At 42.1% G+C, this 16,099-nt stretch overlaps 2 protein-coding genes across 2 annotated transcripts; one reads left to right on the forward strand and one right to left on the reverse strand.

Annotated features, from left to right (window-relative positions):
* Positions 1–1,711: 1,711 nt before the first annotated feature.
* Positions 1,712–6,463, reverse strand: foxo4 (forkhead box O4). The gene is made up of 3 exons (XM_028416020.1): positions 4,498–6,463; positions 2,519–4,015; positions 1,712–2,266 (listed from the first exon to the last, which is right to left on the reverse strand). The coding sequence occupies exons 1-2, from the start codon at positions 4,951–4,953 to the stop codon at positions 2,549–2,551; spliced, it is 1,923 nt and encodes a 640-aa protein (XP_028271821.1). The 5' UTR covers positions 4,954–6,463; the 3' UTR covers positions 1,712–2,266; positions 2,519–2,548.
* Positions 6,464–9,509: 3,046 nt separating this feature from the next.
* On the forward strand, positions 9,510–15,742 carry ubl3b (ubiquitin-like 3b). The gene is made up of 6 exons (XM_028417002.1): positions 9,510–9,664; positions 10,233–10,343; positions 12,478–12,586; positions 12,841–12,927; positions 13,967–14,044; positions 14,295–15,742. Exons 2-6 carry the CDS (start codon positions 10,317–10,319, stop codon positions 14,345–14,347), a joined length of 354 nt encoding a protein of 117 aa, XP_028272803.1. The 5' UTR covers positions 9,510–9,664; positions 10,233–10,316; the 3' UTR covers positions 14,348–15,742.
* The last annotated feature ends 357 nt before the right edge of the window (positions 15,743–16,099 follow it).

The following is a 16,099-nucleotide window of genomic DNA, read 5'->3' on the forward strand; positions in this document are numbered from 1 at the left end:
TGGCCTTTAGTTTCCAGATTTAAATGACCAGGTTTGGGGTTAAGAGGGGTCATTATCAAACATATAAAACATTTAAAAAAGGGGGGTTAAAGGATTGATTGTGTGCTAAATTCTACCACCAAATCAATGTCCATGTGTTGTATACAGACAACTTTAAAAAGCCCTGATGTGCAACCACTGCATCATGGCGTACATATGGGATACGTCACATATGACATCTAGCACCATTCAAAGGAAGAAAAAAAAACCAGAGTGCTTTATACAAATCAGAGGCTAACATATTCACACAGCTACAGTGAAATGATAAACTGCAGGGATGTTATGTCCGATCACAAAATTAAATACAAAGTACACAAAGTTTCAAAGGTAGGGCAGATGACAAAAGAAAGTCTACAAAGTAACATCATGCTATAGTGTTTTAAATATTGGCAAAAAAAAAAACAAGGGACAGGCTAGATATACATGGCTGGATAGTTAGAATACATGTCTTAAAAAAAATAAAACAGGGAAGTCCAATTTGAGATCAACTCTTTTTAAGACAGGAAAACAAAATAATAAAGATGTGTTGGTTTCCAGTCTGCTGCAACAGAGAGAATCATCTCCCCCAAATCTGTGCAGAGCCGTTTTCCTGTTGCTTTCCTTCTGAGTGACCCTAAGAGGTAACGGTTGTACGAGATGAGAATTCGTTTACGTTGACATTTTTCTTTTACTTGGATTAAAAAAAAAAAAGGAAAAAAAATTACGAGGCTGACGAGTGGGAATTTAAGAGTCAAACTGTCGAGTGTTCGCCTCTGTCAATGTTACAGGCATCTTTAGCGAAGCTTATGTACACTGAGGATACTGAGTCAGGCCCAAGCGCTCCCTAAATGCCATGCATATGCAAATATTAGTGTTACTTTGGTAATGTTAAAAAAATCTACATGCATCTCATCCTTTACAAAAATAAAAATAGAAAAATTACCGTTAAAAATGATCTGAAAAATGAGAATGCTTCCTCCAATGTAAAAAAACATCATGTGTCATTAGTAATGCATTCATATGTATTAATATCTGATTTATTATCTCCATCTAGATTGTATATTAAAACTATAATCAAATATATTCTTTTTTTTGCACTTCTCACACAGTGAATTATGTATTTTTTAGTACAGAAACATGTGAGAGGATATTCTGAATTGAAGCACGGCCTCCCACAGAACAGTATATCAGGTTAAATACCCTTCAAGAGTGATTTTTCAACATTGCCTTCAAGGTTTCTGTCTGCATAGCGTCAAGTGCAGCGATACATTTAACTCTCTTTCACTGAAATGTTTAAGCTAATGTGGATGCTTTCTCATCGTCTAGGGTTCCCTGTGCTGCAGGAAACCTAAGTGCTTCGGAAATGCACAGGCTCGAAGAAAAAAGAGAGCAAGAAGTAGAAAAATAAATCAGGTGAACCATTTGACGGCGGAGGCATGCTGTCGAGGACAATATAATACTTGGCCAACCAATCACTCAAATAAATTTACCCTTGAATGCCCCATGTATAAATGCACAAATCACATTTCTTCATTTTGTTAGTTTAACTGCACATCCAGGATCAAAAATAAAAACACCCTCTAACTGACGTCTACTTTAACACACTGGATTGAAGTCAAAAAATGCCAAACTGCCAAAGAACATACCCTCTTTTATATATATATATATATATATATATATATATATATATATATATATATATTTACTTATCTGGGCGAGATGTGAAGATGATGTCCAGTCAAACTATTCATACCTCCGGTCTTATCGTCCTCCTGTCCACAATACAGTCCTCCAAACTTTTTACTCTCAGACCGTCAAACAGCATTTTGGTCTGACAATTCATGCTGTGCAAGAAAACTGGCCATTCCTCTCTCAGTCTTCAATACCACCTCCACTGGGCTCCACAGTACCTTGTCCACCATAAAGCTAAACTGAAATATAAACTCCCTGTGGAGGGGAGTGTGTCACTTGTCCTTTTACTCTAAAAAGTCTTTAAAAATCATCAGTTTGGATTAAAAGAGAAAAAAATGTTGCCAAGTGTTTTGTTTTGTGTTTTGTGCATAGTAGCCTGGATCTCCTCCCTGTCCTCTACATGTCTTGGCACATGACATGGGTGAGGTCTGGTTTTGCCGTTTAAAATATGAGACAAACGTCATACATGAAAAAAAAGTCTCTTCAGCCAGCAGGGAGGAGGGATGCACCAGTTGTTGCATCAGGTTGTGAGGTTATCTTGATTGGAGATTGGTTCCTATGGAACAATGTGACAAAAAAAGGTTAATTTTTGCTCATAAATCCAGACGATGCATTCACAAACACCTGTAACTGACACGTGGAGATGACCAAAACCAAAGAACTCTTTTCATTCTCATTTTGATTATATAGAACTAAGAAAAATGCAGATTTTCACTGAATATATTAACAAAGTAAAACACGCTGAGCTCTAGTTTTTGCCTAATTATTATTGATACTACTACTTATCAATAATGAAAACGGCCTGTACCTGGATAATGTTTTGTAGTCAGCTGCAGAATTAGCTGGGCACCCAGTTGTGAGCAGAGCCCTGTGTGGTGGCCGGGCCTGCGTAGCCTTGGCCTCCAGGCAGTATGGGGTCAAAGTTGAAGTCGATGCCATCTCCGTCCATGAGGTCACTGTTGATTATGTAGTCCACATCGCAATCCAGGTTTTCAGTGAACATGTCTATGTCCAAATCAGTGGGCAGTCGGTCCTGACTGGTGGGGAAGCAGGAGGGAGCTCCGAACGGACCCATCCCTTGCAGGCTGGCGCCGGGATTGGCTGGGGCAATGGGGTGGTGAGAGCCCACAGCTGGCACTGTGGTGTTGTGGGCTTTAAGAACAGAGAGCTGTGACGGGTCCTGAGACATACCTGAGAGGATCATCCCCAACCCCATCTGAGAGTGATGCTGGTGTTGCTGCTGGGACTGCTGCTGCTGCTGGTGAAGGTGGTGCTGCTGTGGCTGCATCTGAGCCTGCAGCGAGATGGGCGCCACTGTGTTTGGCTCCAGGCCTTTACCCAGCAGCAGCTGATTGGGTTTGGGTCTCATGCCTAGACTCATCAGGCCCACCCCTCCAGGAGTGGGCATGAGGGGATCCACCTGGGTCATCATGACATCAGTGGGAGGAGGGGAGTCAGAGGTAAGCAGTGCTTCCAGGCTGGAAGGTACGTGGGTGCTGTAATGGCTGCTCCCGTGGGAGCCAGAGCTGGACATGGGGTTGAAGAGGGAGTTGCTGAAGGTCGAGGGCTCTTTGTTGCTGGGTCCACACTGAGAGACGGAGGCCTGTGTCCCGCTATGAGTCGGTGCCTGTGAGAGGCTGGATGACTGCAGCTGATGGAAGGATGGGAAACTGGAGCCTCGAGGCAGCAGTGTGGAGGCGGAGGGCAGCGGAGTGGGTGGCGCTGGTGGCGCTGTGCTGGGACTGGCTCCCCCCTGCTGCCCGGTCATCAAAGTGAGGCCATCGATCAGATCCAGCTCCTCCATGAGCGTCTCGGTCAGGGTTGGGGTCAAGCTGCTGGCGGCGTATCTTCCCAGCAGCGCGTCCTCTGGCAGGTTATCGTCATCCTCCTGACCAGGAGCAATGGGGGACAAACGTCCACTCAGGGTGCTGGCGTTTGAGCTTGTGCGTGGGCGGAAGGTAGTCCACATGTCGGTGTCATCCAGGCTGCCACGGGACGAGGGGCTGCTGCTGTTGACCCCCCATTTAGGAAACTGCTGTGATGAGTTAGGGCTGTCTGCGTTTGCTGAACCCGTGCTGCCGTCACCCCCTGCACTCGCTGCTCCTGCCTGCTTCTTGGTCTGCTTTGCCCTCATGCGGCTCTTCAGCAGTTTGCTGCTGTTGTCCATGGAGGCGGCCCGGCGGCGGGGAGCTTTCCCAGTCTTCCCTCCTTCTGGGTTGAGCATCCACCAGGAGCTTTTTCCTGTTGATTCATTGTGTACCCTCAGGAACTTGTTGTGGAGTGATAAATTGTGGCGAATTGAATTCTGAAAACCAATAAAAAGATGAATTAAGAACACTTAAAGGCGCGCTAACTTTCATGAAACATTAAATCATCTCCAGATCTCCAAAAGATATTTTTGGGAATCACAACTGTGCCCTCGAATAATCTGGGGGTCACTACGTCTCCAAGAGGTCACAAAATAAATGTGAGGAATATATTTTATGTACCTCCTCATGTTTTGTTCTTGTGATGCTTTAATTAATTTCACATCTTTACATTTGCACACATTTTGAAATCACACAGTAACAGTCCTGAACAGCTTCAATAAATTAGAATAACCCCAGGTCTGGTAAGGTCAGATTTTGTTAGATATGCATAATATTTTAGTGATGTGTTAAAATAACAGCAGGCACATTTTAGCAGGTGATTTATATATATATATATATATAACTGAATAAATACATGTCATGTTTTTAAATGTTGTGGTGTGTCTTTAGGATGTAGGTCAGCTTCTGTGCTGCTCACCTTCCAGCCGGCAGAGCTGTTGCTGTCTCCTTTGTCTCTGAAGTAAGGCACTGTCTTCACCATCCACTCGTAGATCTGAGCCAGAGTCAGCCTCTTCTCGGGGGAGGTCTCGATTGCCTGGCTGATCAGATCCGCGTAGCTCTGGTTCCCCCACGCGTTGCGCCGGGATGATCCTTTACGCGGCGTCGCGCCTGCTCCGCCCACGCCGGCCACCACCCCGCCCTCTCCTGCCGCCGCCGCCGCTGCCGCCGCCGCTTTATCGGACTCGGATGTGATTTGCTGCGGCTCGGGCTTGTCCTCGTCTGCGGGAGGAGTCCCCGCGGCGGACTCGGTGCCGTCCGCCCCCTCCGGTTTGACAGCGGAGATGTCGGGTCTTGGCAGCGGCCACGTGCAGGATCGAGGTCTGCTCTGCGGCTCGAAATCTGGGTCAATCGGGGGTACCGATGACTCCTCCATGGCGGTCCTCTGAACGTCCACTCAACCACAGAGAGGTGTGTTTCACTTAAAACATTTAAGATTTAAAAGCAACTCTGAGCGGAGGATGCGTGGAAAAAAAAAAAAAAACTTCCTGAAGACAACAATATGCTTCAGCCGCTGCGGGGGTGTCAACTGAGGGGCCTAGAAAAGAGACGTAATAATCTGGACACACCAATGGCCTCGGTTAATCCTCAGATTGGAGATTAGGGAACCCAAATAATCTCCTTAATAGTAACTATCATAAACCTTCCGATTTGTTTAGAATGAAGGAGGGCTGTGACGGCAGCCCCTTTGTTTGAATGAAATAAACACTAAAGCGGCAGAATGGCAATGAGCACCAAAACATCTGGATCTACACACGTTTTGGCTCACCTGTAAATTAATTTAAAACTCATAAACGTGGATACATAAAATACAAATTCTCTCAATAAAAATGTTAATAATTTTTTTTACAAGTTTAAACTCTTTTAATGAAACAATAATTTATCAATAAATCATTTTTTTCGTACCAAATGTATCCTCACACTCTGCCTGCTTCACTGTATAACTATGCAAACTACTCAGGGATTAGCTGGTTACTGTTACAAAGGAGCTTCTGAGGAGAGCCCCTGTCCGTCTGTACTTGTAAACAACGTGATGTCGAAGCTTTCCACAAGAAACTTAGAAAACAATCCCACATGTACCCGCAAACAGTCAGACTCGGCTGTAAAAGAAAAAAGAAAAAGAAGAAGTGCAGCGGCTGATTGTCCGAGCAGCGGCTTTATTCAACAACTGTCCCAGAGTGCAGGAGCAGTAAAGAGGCGCTGGTCACCGCCGTCTCTCTGGCCTGTACTGCGCTCAATCCGCTCCAACTAAACACACAAACTAATTTCCACGGAGGGAAAAGGACAGAGGCGGCCGGTGTTAGGTAGCGGTTTAGTAGTGTTGGGTGTAAATTAAGAAATGATAGAAATGTAGTAATAAAAGTCTGTGCCTCAGGTCTGCACGATCCGCCACATTGCGGCCAGGCGCATGTCACCATCTGCCATGTTTCCCCACACTCCTGCAGCGGCACACGATGCTCGAAGAAGCGGTTATAAAAACCCTGTCGACAGAGGCCCGGAGCTCCGTGGATTTACCGCCCCGCAGTCTCGGTGAACGCACCTCACAGCTCGTCCCCGGGTGCCTGGTGAGGCTGGCTCTCCCGTGGGTCTGTCGGCTCCTCCACTCGCCGCACTTTGAAAACAGCACGATAGCCACCGTAACGTTAGCTGCTCTAAGCTCCTGCTACTCCAGAGTTTACAATCCGTGGAAAAGTCCGTGAAAAGCCTCCGATAACTTTCTCCAAGTAGCCGTTTCTGACCAGCGACGACTTTTGTAAAACTTCTTATCGTTGCGTCTGTCCAAATATTCAATCCTTCAGTGTCTTTTTTGACTTGTTTTGTTTTGTTTTGTTTTGACTCGAGGCGAAGACTCCCTTCTGACGTCTGTTTACCACTGTCAGGCAACGCACTGTGCGCCTGCGCAGAAGGGAATTCTGGGAAACCAAGTCATCTGTGTGACAGCACAGGCGTAAACAGCAGCTCATGGGAGCAACACGTACGGTACCTGTAACGGTGGATAATGTAACAGTTGTAAAAAGTGTGCTCAGTACATGTAGACCGTTTAAGGTTTTACAGGAAACCACAGAGACTAGAAATAGACTGCTGTAAAACTACAATGAGGTTTAATGATAATCCCATTTTGAATGTTCATCACCTCTGTTGTTTGACAGATTATCATGTCAGGAGGGCAACTACAAAAAAAGACTGTCTTCTTAGACCTCCTCCAAATATAACTCCATTTTTAAGAACATGTATATATTTAGCTTCTTTTTAATCCTTATCCTAATGCTGTCAAACTATTTCTTAAAACTTTGTGTTTGCCTTTAAAAATAGTAAATACAATAAAATAAACATGATGAACATGGTATGCCAGAAATAATGCATCCAGTGATGCTGTGGGAATGGGTGCAGATAACATTGGGCCACTGATTTGTAGCTTTGGGTCCATTTTTCTCCACAAATTTTAAATAAAGTCTTTGAAGTCCATTCCTTATGAAAAAAGTTTTATGAGATCTCAACATAATCTTCATCAGGTCATCAGTGAAATGCACATAACTTGACCTTTGTAGTGCTGGCATAAGACATATTATCTTTTACATACATGTCACTGTAGATTAAATTCCACAATAATATTTAAAAGTCATTATCTTATAAAATTGGGTATGACTGGATACTATTGTTTGTTTTCTTAATACCAGTGTTTTAAATGATGTGTGTGTTCATTTGTATGAATCAACAGTGAGATGACATTAGGAAACCTGAACACACTGAAGCAGAAGTTGTGTTTTATCTCCATGAAGCTTTTTGTGTGGTACAGTCCTTTTTGATTTTGAATGTATGTGCGGCTTCCAGCCCATCAAAGAGTAACACACCCCATCAATAGTGCTCTTAATCTCCATCTTCAATGTTTGTCTTTGAATTCTGTGCCATTCCTCATTAGCTGAGTCATGGCTGAGGGGAGGCTGGTGAGTGGTTTCCTGTGTAAAATGCTTCAGTGGCTCCAGGTGTCTGACAGTTAGGTACAGACACATTTTTTTTTCTGTTGCCAGACGTACCTAATTGCACATGCCATGCTCATGAGGAACATGAGGAACCAGAGACCAAATGTGCTGTCTGAACCATAACCAGGCAGGACCCACCACAGCGCTTTGCTGTCTCATATGCTGATTAGTTGTTTCATGTGAGCACTGGTGATCACTGTGAATCAGATGAACATGAGAGGCCCCAGGCTTAGTCTGAATAGGCAAACACTGAAGTCTGTTTTAATTCACTTTGAATACATTCTACCAGGGCCGTTAAAAAAATTTGGCTGTTTAAATTGACTTATGGCTTTCAAGGCCTTAGGCCTGCACATGAAGCAACCATGGAAATACCCATCCCAATGCCATTGTATCCTTTCTGTTTAAACCACAGTCAGTATTGCACAAGCCTAAAATTGATAACTGGGTTAGCAGGAAATGTCACAATCTAAAAAAAGTGTATTGTAAATTGTACCTGGTGATGGTTGATGGTTGGTTATTTAATTTTGCAAATAGACTACTAACAACTTAAGTTGAACTATTGTGACTTATGTCACTCAAGCAGGCCAGCTTTCTATATTTAAGATAGTTCCCCTGTATGTGATATTTTATATTGACTCTCCATGTAGAGAGTGGTGGCACTCGGTCTAAAGTATCAATGCATGCAAATCATGCCTCTGGCAAAAATGCACTCATGAGCATTTGTTACCCCACCAGAAACCCAGCAGTTCTTCCTCAAATATAAACATTAAGTCTTTCTTTATGTGCCAAAATCAGTATGGTTTGTGAGCCTGTGGTGAAAGTGATTACTAGTAAAATTATTATATATAATATGTGTCTGTTCTTGAGCAATGCTGTATAATATGTGAATAAAGAGCAAACTAACAGTGAAGAGCTGCTTGAATTCACATTATTACAACACACAAGTGACATGATCAGATTTGCTGCGTGTGGTTTACTGAGTGCAGAGTTGATTGTTACAGCAGCAGGAAGGAAGGAGGTGTGTTATCGCTCCTTCACACACTGCAGGTGAAGCCACCTGTCGCTAAAGGAGCTGCACAGCACTGTTAGTGTGTCCTGCATGTGATGGGACAAGTTCTACATCAAAGATAAACACATGGCCATCACTCATCCTCCACCTGAGCTGTTCTTCCAAAATGTAAAGCATCCTGTGGTTTAGATGAAGTTCCTGTATGGAGATACTTGCAGAGTGTGTCCCACTTCATCCCATTGTAAAAATTAAAAATGAACTTTGTTGTCACAGAGTAAAGGTTCATGTTTTAAGCTTGAATTTGATCTTGTGGTTTAAAAAGATGGAAAGCAGACCTACTGAGGTTTTCACATGACACATTTGACTGCTATCACAAAGACTGAGACGTTGTCTGTTTTAATATGAATGAATTTAAACAGTTGAAAAGTTTAGTGTCCCCAACAAGACTGTCAAGAAATTAGGTAAATGTTCTTAACAGGTTCCACTGTTGACCTCATCTATTTACTCTCCTCTGAAGATATATCTGCATTTTTTCATTATTATCTTTGTCATTGGGATTATGCATATGTCAAACATAGTCAGCATAAACAAATAATAATTACATTCTCTGGAATTAGTAAAATAAAAGTGTTTAAGGTCCTAGAAATCATTTGACAAAACAGCCTCGAGGATCTAGTTTTGTTGCTGTTTAAAGCTACATTTTGTTAATTTCTGTCTTCTTACCTGGCTTTCAGTGTACTTATTCATTGTCATCTCTTCTGTATATGTATCTTAGTGTGGTACGTGTATTATGTAAGTCTGAATTAAACTGTCTAATAAATAATTCACAATGAAGTACAAACACTTTTAAAATTTGTGTGCTGTAACTCAAAGAGCTCCTCGTGCTCTTCATGACTACAACTCCCAGAAGCATTAGCGGCCATTCTCTGTGTTTACAACCAGCTGACATCCGGCGTCTTCTCGTCCATTAGCCACCGATACCAAGAGTCAACTATAACGATACCCATCTGCACTCGACATTTTCCTCATGAAAAGCGCTCCCTGCTGAGTTGCTGACTCAACTGGATGCTTATTTCCACAATATTCATCAGATGCAGGTGAGGCCGAATGAGCTAGAGTCGTCGTTGCACACTTAGTCAGCCAACTAACCCTCCGCTAGTCAGCGATAACAAGATTGGCATAAGCTAAGCTAAACCAGCAGCTAATGCTAACGTTAGCGCTAGCTTGCTCCCTTCCTATAGCTTAGTTTCGACATTTATCGGGATAAAAATCGATGTTAGTTCATGTGTTTGTATTGTTACTTTACAATATGAACCGCTTAATAACGCCACGCAAGTTAACTCGCAGCGATTGCCGAAAGAGCATTAGCCCGTTAGCCTAATATACATAGATTAACTGGTGGAATCCGACATAAGCTAGGGACCTTATCGCTGTCGTAACCAGATAAGTTAGTTATTTCAATTAGTTGCAAGGTAAACTTGTGCATTCACTTTATTTACAGTATTAGGTAATCCATCAATATTGTGCAGACTTGATGTTTGATTGATTGTTACGATGTTACCTCTGGCGCTAGCAAGATGCTAATTCAGGTAGTGGTGTGAGCTGTTCAGTTATGGTGCCAGGCTGTGGGAATCAGCTTCACAGTGTGGTTGTTGTTTGTGTCAGGGCTCTGGCCCCGTCTCCGGCAGCTGAAGCACACCAGCCCTGTCCTCTCTGCTCCACGTCCACGGCCCCCTTCCTCGCTGAGCCATGACCACTCAGAGGGATCTTGATATGGTGAGTAAGACTCTGCCATCTTTCCCAAGTCATTTAAAAACATATGGCTAAAGTGCTGATCTGTTGACAATGGACAGTTATCTATACTGTTATAATGTATATTTTATTTTCAACATATAACATGAATGTTTTAATGGTGTTTGGGGGGGTTGGGGTGGTGATGGATTAGCCATGGTCCACAAACACTTAGCTGGGATAGTGACTGCTGTTCCTGTGAACACCATCTGTCTAATCTCAGTTAAAACGTTGCCCTACTTTCCTTTCAAGGTTTAGATGCCAATTGATTGGACCCTCTTACTTCATCCTGCCCCCATTTTACCCACAGGAATGGAAATATTTAGGCACACAAAGGAAATGACAAAACTTTTACCAAATAAGATTTTCTGCTAAATCTGCTAAAAAAGTAGTAGGCTAATGCTTGGTACCATGTAGGGATTCACTTAATAGTTCTATTTAACAAAGAAAAGTTGGCAAGCTTGTTGTTTTTTTTCACGTAATAACATATGTTCAGTGCTGCTATGAATTGTTTCAGTTTGTAGTGATACATGAACAGTGTCAGAAAATAGGTTGCCAGAAATTTAAATCACTTATTTATGTTGTTGTTGTTGTTGTTGTTGTTGTTGGTGGTGGTGGTGGTGGTGGTGGTGGTGGTAATGGAATATATATTTAAGGTTTAAAGTAAAGCAAACTTGACATTTGAAGATGTTACCTATAGAGCTGTTTTTGACAGTACATATCCTTTTAAATTAAAGCATACCTTTAAATTTAAAGTATCGGTAAACAAAATCAGATTTGTTATTCTCTATATCAGCGAAAGCCACTGCCAAGTAGTGCTACCCAGAGACATTAGCCTGTGGTTACTAGTTTTACAAAACTTGACCTAAATCAATAACAATTAATTCATTTGTACACCTGATAACCTTTTGAAAACAATTCATAACAATGTAATATTCATGCATTGGATTAGAGACTTTTGAGGAGGACATGTGCAAATGTGTATGTTGCCATGGGTTACCGGGCAGATTTGACTTTGTTTTTATTTTGTTGGGGATAAAGAGATGGGGACAAAGCTGGTTAATGATGACATGGGTGTGTAACCCTACATTGAGGTTATTCAGTTCAGAGGGGGAGGGGAGGGCAGAGGACCACCGGGCTGGGGGATCTATTTGTAAACAGATCAGACAGTCAGTGGGGTTGTCTTCTCTCTGTTACGTCACACCTCGTGGTTAAGTCTCTTTGTTCTCTGCTCTGTGATTTGTGAACCATAGAAAGTTCATGTGCCACCTTTTTAAGCAGGGCAAATGTTGGGTCACATCACATGTATGTTAAATATCAGTCATGAAACATTAGCTTACAATACAAACTAACTGAACTCCATCCTGCTAATGAGAATCAGCTTCATTAAATTCCATTAGGCTGTATCCTATTATAATTTTCTGCATATGATTCATTAAAAAATGAATTTAAAATATGTGGATTCTTTCAGAAACAGTGTTTATTTTAATACATGGTTGTAACCTGCATTTGTGCCACAGAATTTGTGGTATTTTTCCAAAATGTGTGCAGTGTCATATGTCGGTGTGGTAATTTGGCTTTAAAGGCATGCTGGATAAGAAGTCCTGCATTTATTTCACATCTGTGTAGTTTCATGAGCATAAAATGTGGAGGAAGCCCCATTGTTAAAGCCCCTCCCACACACATATGCACGGTCCCCCACGGGGCTACGCACTGGGCATGTAAATTTAATAACATGGCCCAGAGCTGTCTGGGACACCTGGGGTTATCGCATTAGGCCGACAGCCCAGAGAGGAGCAGCAGCACCCTGGAACTAAAGGGCTAGTGTTCTCCCCCTCAGCCCCACCCTTATCTACTGTTGTCTCTGGCAACAGGGGTCTACTTTAGTGTCAGCTCGCACTGAATGAAGTCGCCCAGTCAGAGGGTGGAGATCTGCTGTGGATAAATCTAATTAGACTGGAATGCCTGTCTCTTCAGAGCCGTCAGAAGGTCACCTCATGTCTGAGGAGGTTAGAGGAAGTGGAGGATTTCAACATGAGGAATTTTATTGGCCGTGTGGTGTTTTGGTTGGTATTACATTTCTATTGGACATTATTTACGGTACATGTTTTTGTTTCAGGTGCATCTCCGCCTTATCTTGGTCAGTGGAAAAACACAGGACTTCACTTTCTCCCCAAATGATTCAGCCACAGACATAGCCAAGCATGTGTTTGAAAACTGGCCTGCAGGTACTTTTTAAATATTTTCCACTTTATATATTTAAAACCTTCAAATTCACTAATGAAAATAAAGCTAACCAATACATGTTCAATGACCACATTAGCCTTTCTGTAGTTACAATGATATCCACAAATAAGACATTACAGAATGAAGATGCTGAACATCTGTTGACTGTTTTTTAAAGCTGTGCATCAGCATCTGCCTCTAGAAATCCACATAATGTCACAGTAAGTAACATTATTGTTCTTCCTCCCTCTTGCAGGATGGGAGGAGGAGCAGGTGAGCAGTCCCAGTATACTGCGCCTCATCTTCCAGGGGCGCTTCCTTCATGGCAATGTTACCCTGGGAGGTAAGACAATGGAAAATATTTACAGTTGAACTAAGGCTCTACATGTAGATTTTTTTTTTATTGCATCAAATGTCTTTGATGTACTTTTGACTTGTTATTATTGACACAATCTAAACTATTCTCGTTATTACTGTTAGCTTTATTACATTGCTAATTATGGCGATCAAAACATTAATGGCTCAAAATGCTTGGAAGATGCTAGTAGTGGGTTGTACTGAAAGGATCAGCCATAAACATGGCTGCAGGATTTCATCAAAATGAAAAAGAACTTACGATGGATTGTGGATGAGACAGAATGAACGCACATGTTGCCATGGCACCACTTCTTGCCATCGCGTCAAAACAAAGCAGCGTAAAGAGAAGTAGAACATCCGATTTGATTATTTTAATCTCATTAAACTTTTAACCTCATGGACCTGATGCCCTGCACCTGTTCTGTACCTGCTCTGAGATTTACCCACAGCCTGTCACATAGAACTCAGCCTGAGTACTCGGTCTAGCTGCATCATAACGGTCGGCGTCTTGTGAGCACTTCTTCACCGGACTTTTCACTGACAGATAGAAAGTTGAATTTCATTTTCACCAAGCCGTAATACACAAATGTTATACAGTGTTGTCACCAGGCTGTAACCAACTAATAATTGTTTTTTTAGTCGATGTCTGTATGTTAAAGTGCTGTTTAATTCAAGGCCTGTCAAAACCAAATATCTCAAATATCAACTTAAATATCATCTCAGAAAGCATACTGTGCTTAATCCGTTTCACATAGTAGGTACATTATCTTTTGTTCTCTCAAGCATGTTCATCCTCCTTCCTTCACACAAAGAAGGTATTCTAGACATAACGGTTTATGGTGAAATTAAAGTACCAGTACATTTCAGTGCAAGTTTAAAGATGTCTGAAGCATCATTCGTCATCATTTCAGAAACACAGGAATCATAAAGCAGTTGTTTTTTTACAGAATTTCTCACCATATGAGCACCTTCTAACATACTTAAGCAACAATAATGAATGTTGTGGTGTATTGCTATGTTTGAAGCTCTAAAGCTGCCACCAGGCCGAACAACTGTCATGCACCTGGTTGCCAGAGAGACTCTTCCAGAGCCGAACTCTCACGGTGAGAGAACTTTCTTTCGTCCTTTTGAGTAGAATTTGATTATGTGGTGCAGCGTTAATGTCGTCGCCATTTGTTTTAGTTTGTCTAGAAGAATGGAGCAATAATGATTAATTTAGTGAGACAAAATGTTTTTGTATACATCATTCCTCTTCCTGCTGCTGACCTCACCCTCCTCACATACATCTACATGTAGCTGCTTTCATCCCCAGTCTTCAGGTTGTCTCATGTCTCTGCTGTCCTCTCCTTGTAGGTCAAAGAAACAGAGAAAAAACCACAGAGAGCAACTGCTGCCTCCTCTTGTAAAGCAACAGCAACAACTCCTTCCTTTATTCAAATGAACACACACACACACATATATATAAATACACATAGACACATGCATACAGTCCCCCTCTGGTCTCCCTGCCTATCGTCCCATCAGATACGGATCTAAAATACGTTGGAGGAAGACTGTTTGGGGCCATCCCTTGCTTTTTGTTGATCTCCATTCGAGGCTTTTGTTTTTGTGCCAATATCTTCACTCTCTGCCCCCAGAAACTTTTTAAAACCCTGTCAGCATAACTTGCTGCTGTTACTCCTTTTTATTTGAGGATCACAACGTCGAACAATACCTGTGCTCCCTGGTGGATCTGTCCGCTGAAGACGTTTTAAAGAGGTGCGTGTGGTGAAAAGGACCCTGGAACTCATTGCTCTTCACGGACACAGAAGTGCTCTAAAGGAAGTGTGGGACTTTAGCCCTTCCTAGTCACAACTAGTCACATGGATATTTCCCCAGGTCTTACTGAATGGTGTTAACCCTCTCATTGCACTTAACCAGTTTGTTAACTCTGAAGTGTTTGTTGTGTTTCACCACCTCATTGCATTTGTTTTCGGTCAGATGAACAGACTTTAATTCCCCACGTGGTAAAAAAATGTGCCATCCTCTCACTAACTCAACCTTTCGGTCTGTATCAGCACCATTGGCCTTTGTGCTATTACCTGCATCTGTTTGTTTCCTGTAAGTGGACCAATGGAGACAAGATTTTTAATTAGGGATAGCTGTCAACACCTGAGGGTCCATGGGAATCATGAACCGACTCTCAGCGAGGCTTGAAGAGGCATAGTCAGTGATTCTGGGGATCGCTTGTGTGCTATCAGGTGTCAATTTTACACCTCTGGTGGAGACTTTTTGATTAAACTGTTGACACAGTGGGCCAGTTATGAATGCAGACAGAAGACGTGGTTGGCCATCGGAGCAAGGAGTGAGGAGAGCCTCCTCTACTGGACACTGAAAATTAAGCAGAGGGAGACTTCCTCCACTGGATGAAGAGAAAAGAGGAAAAATTCTGCTGGTGTTTCACCTCCTTTTTCATTTGGATGCTGTTGTTATTTCTTGTTTGCCTTTTATTGTGGAATTCAGTAATATCATTAATATTGAAATTTAAATATATCAATTTTTATCTTGTGTATAGGTATTTGTTGAATTTTAGTGTGGGTGTGAGTGTGTCTGAGGGTGCGTGATGCATGTGGGATACTACATGAGGACTAGTGAGGGCATGTGGTCTTAAAAAAAAGGTGGTGCACTGGGAGTGTTGATGGGCTTAAACAGTCAGAAACCTTTTGATTCCTTCCATCGAGTGTCCTTTGATTTGTGTTTTTGTCAATCAATGTCACTGCTATAAAGTTTAGCTCAATATGAATAAATGTAAAAAACTAAAATGCAATGTGGTCTACATAAAAGCTTGTATTATAAATTAATAAATCTTTACATAAGGCACCTGCTCTGGTTTCACTGTGTCTCAACAGCAAGGACATGCTGAGGAGTGTTAAAGCAACTTTACTTTTTCTCCAGCTGGATGTATGAATGACTAATGTGCACATAAAACTCACCATTTTAGATTAATCATTTTTACATAATACCTTTTTAAACTGGATTTTGATGACTCTTTTCCTGTGATTTTATTTATGGTTATTTTGATTGGCCTCTAGGTGGCAGTGTTTCTCTGTGATAGACTCCTGATGAGGGTTTCACAAAGTGAACAGTGTTTACACAAGTATTTTGCACTAATGGATGTT

Source organism: Parambassis ranga, chromosome 10, assembly GCF_900634625.1.
Source record: "Parambassis ranga chromosome 10, fParRan2.1, whole genome shotgun sequence".
Lineage (NCBI taxonomy): Eukaryota > Metazoa > Chordata > Actinopteri > Ambassidae > Parambassis > Parambassis ranga.

Excerpts from the sequence above, each read along its gene's own strand:
- foxo4 (XM_028416020.1), bottom strand. The coding sequence starts at position 4,953 with ATGGAGGAGTCATCGGTACCCCCGATTGACCCAGATTTCGAGCCGCAG. Across the intron at positions 4,016-4,497 it reads ACAGCTCTGCCGGCTGGAAG|AATTCAATTCGCCACAATTT; the intron begins GTGAGCAGCACA and ends ATTGGTTTTCAG.
- ubl3b (XM_028417002.1), top strand. The coding sequence starts at position 10,317 with ATGACCACTCAGAGGGATCTTGATATG. Across the intron at positions 12,587-12,840 it reads GTTTGAAAACTGGCCTGCAG|GATGGGAGGAGGAGCAGGTG; the intron begins GTACTTTTTAAA and ends TCCCTCTTGCAG. Across the intron at positions 14,045-14,294 it reads TCCAGAGCCGAACTCTCACG|GTCAAAGAAACAGAGAAAAA; the intron begins GTGAGAGAACTT and ends CTCTCCTTGTAG.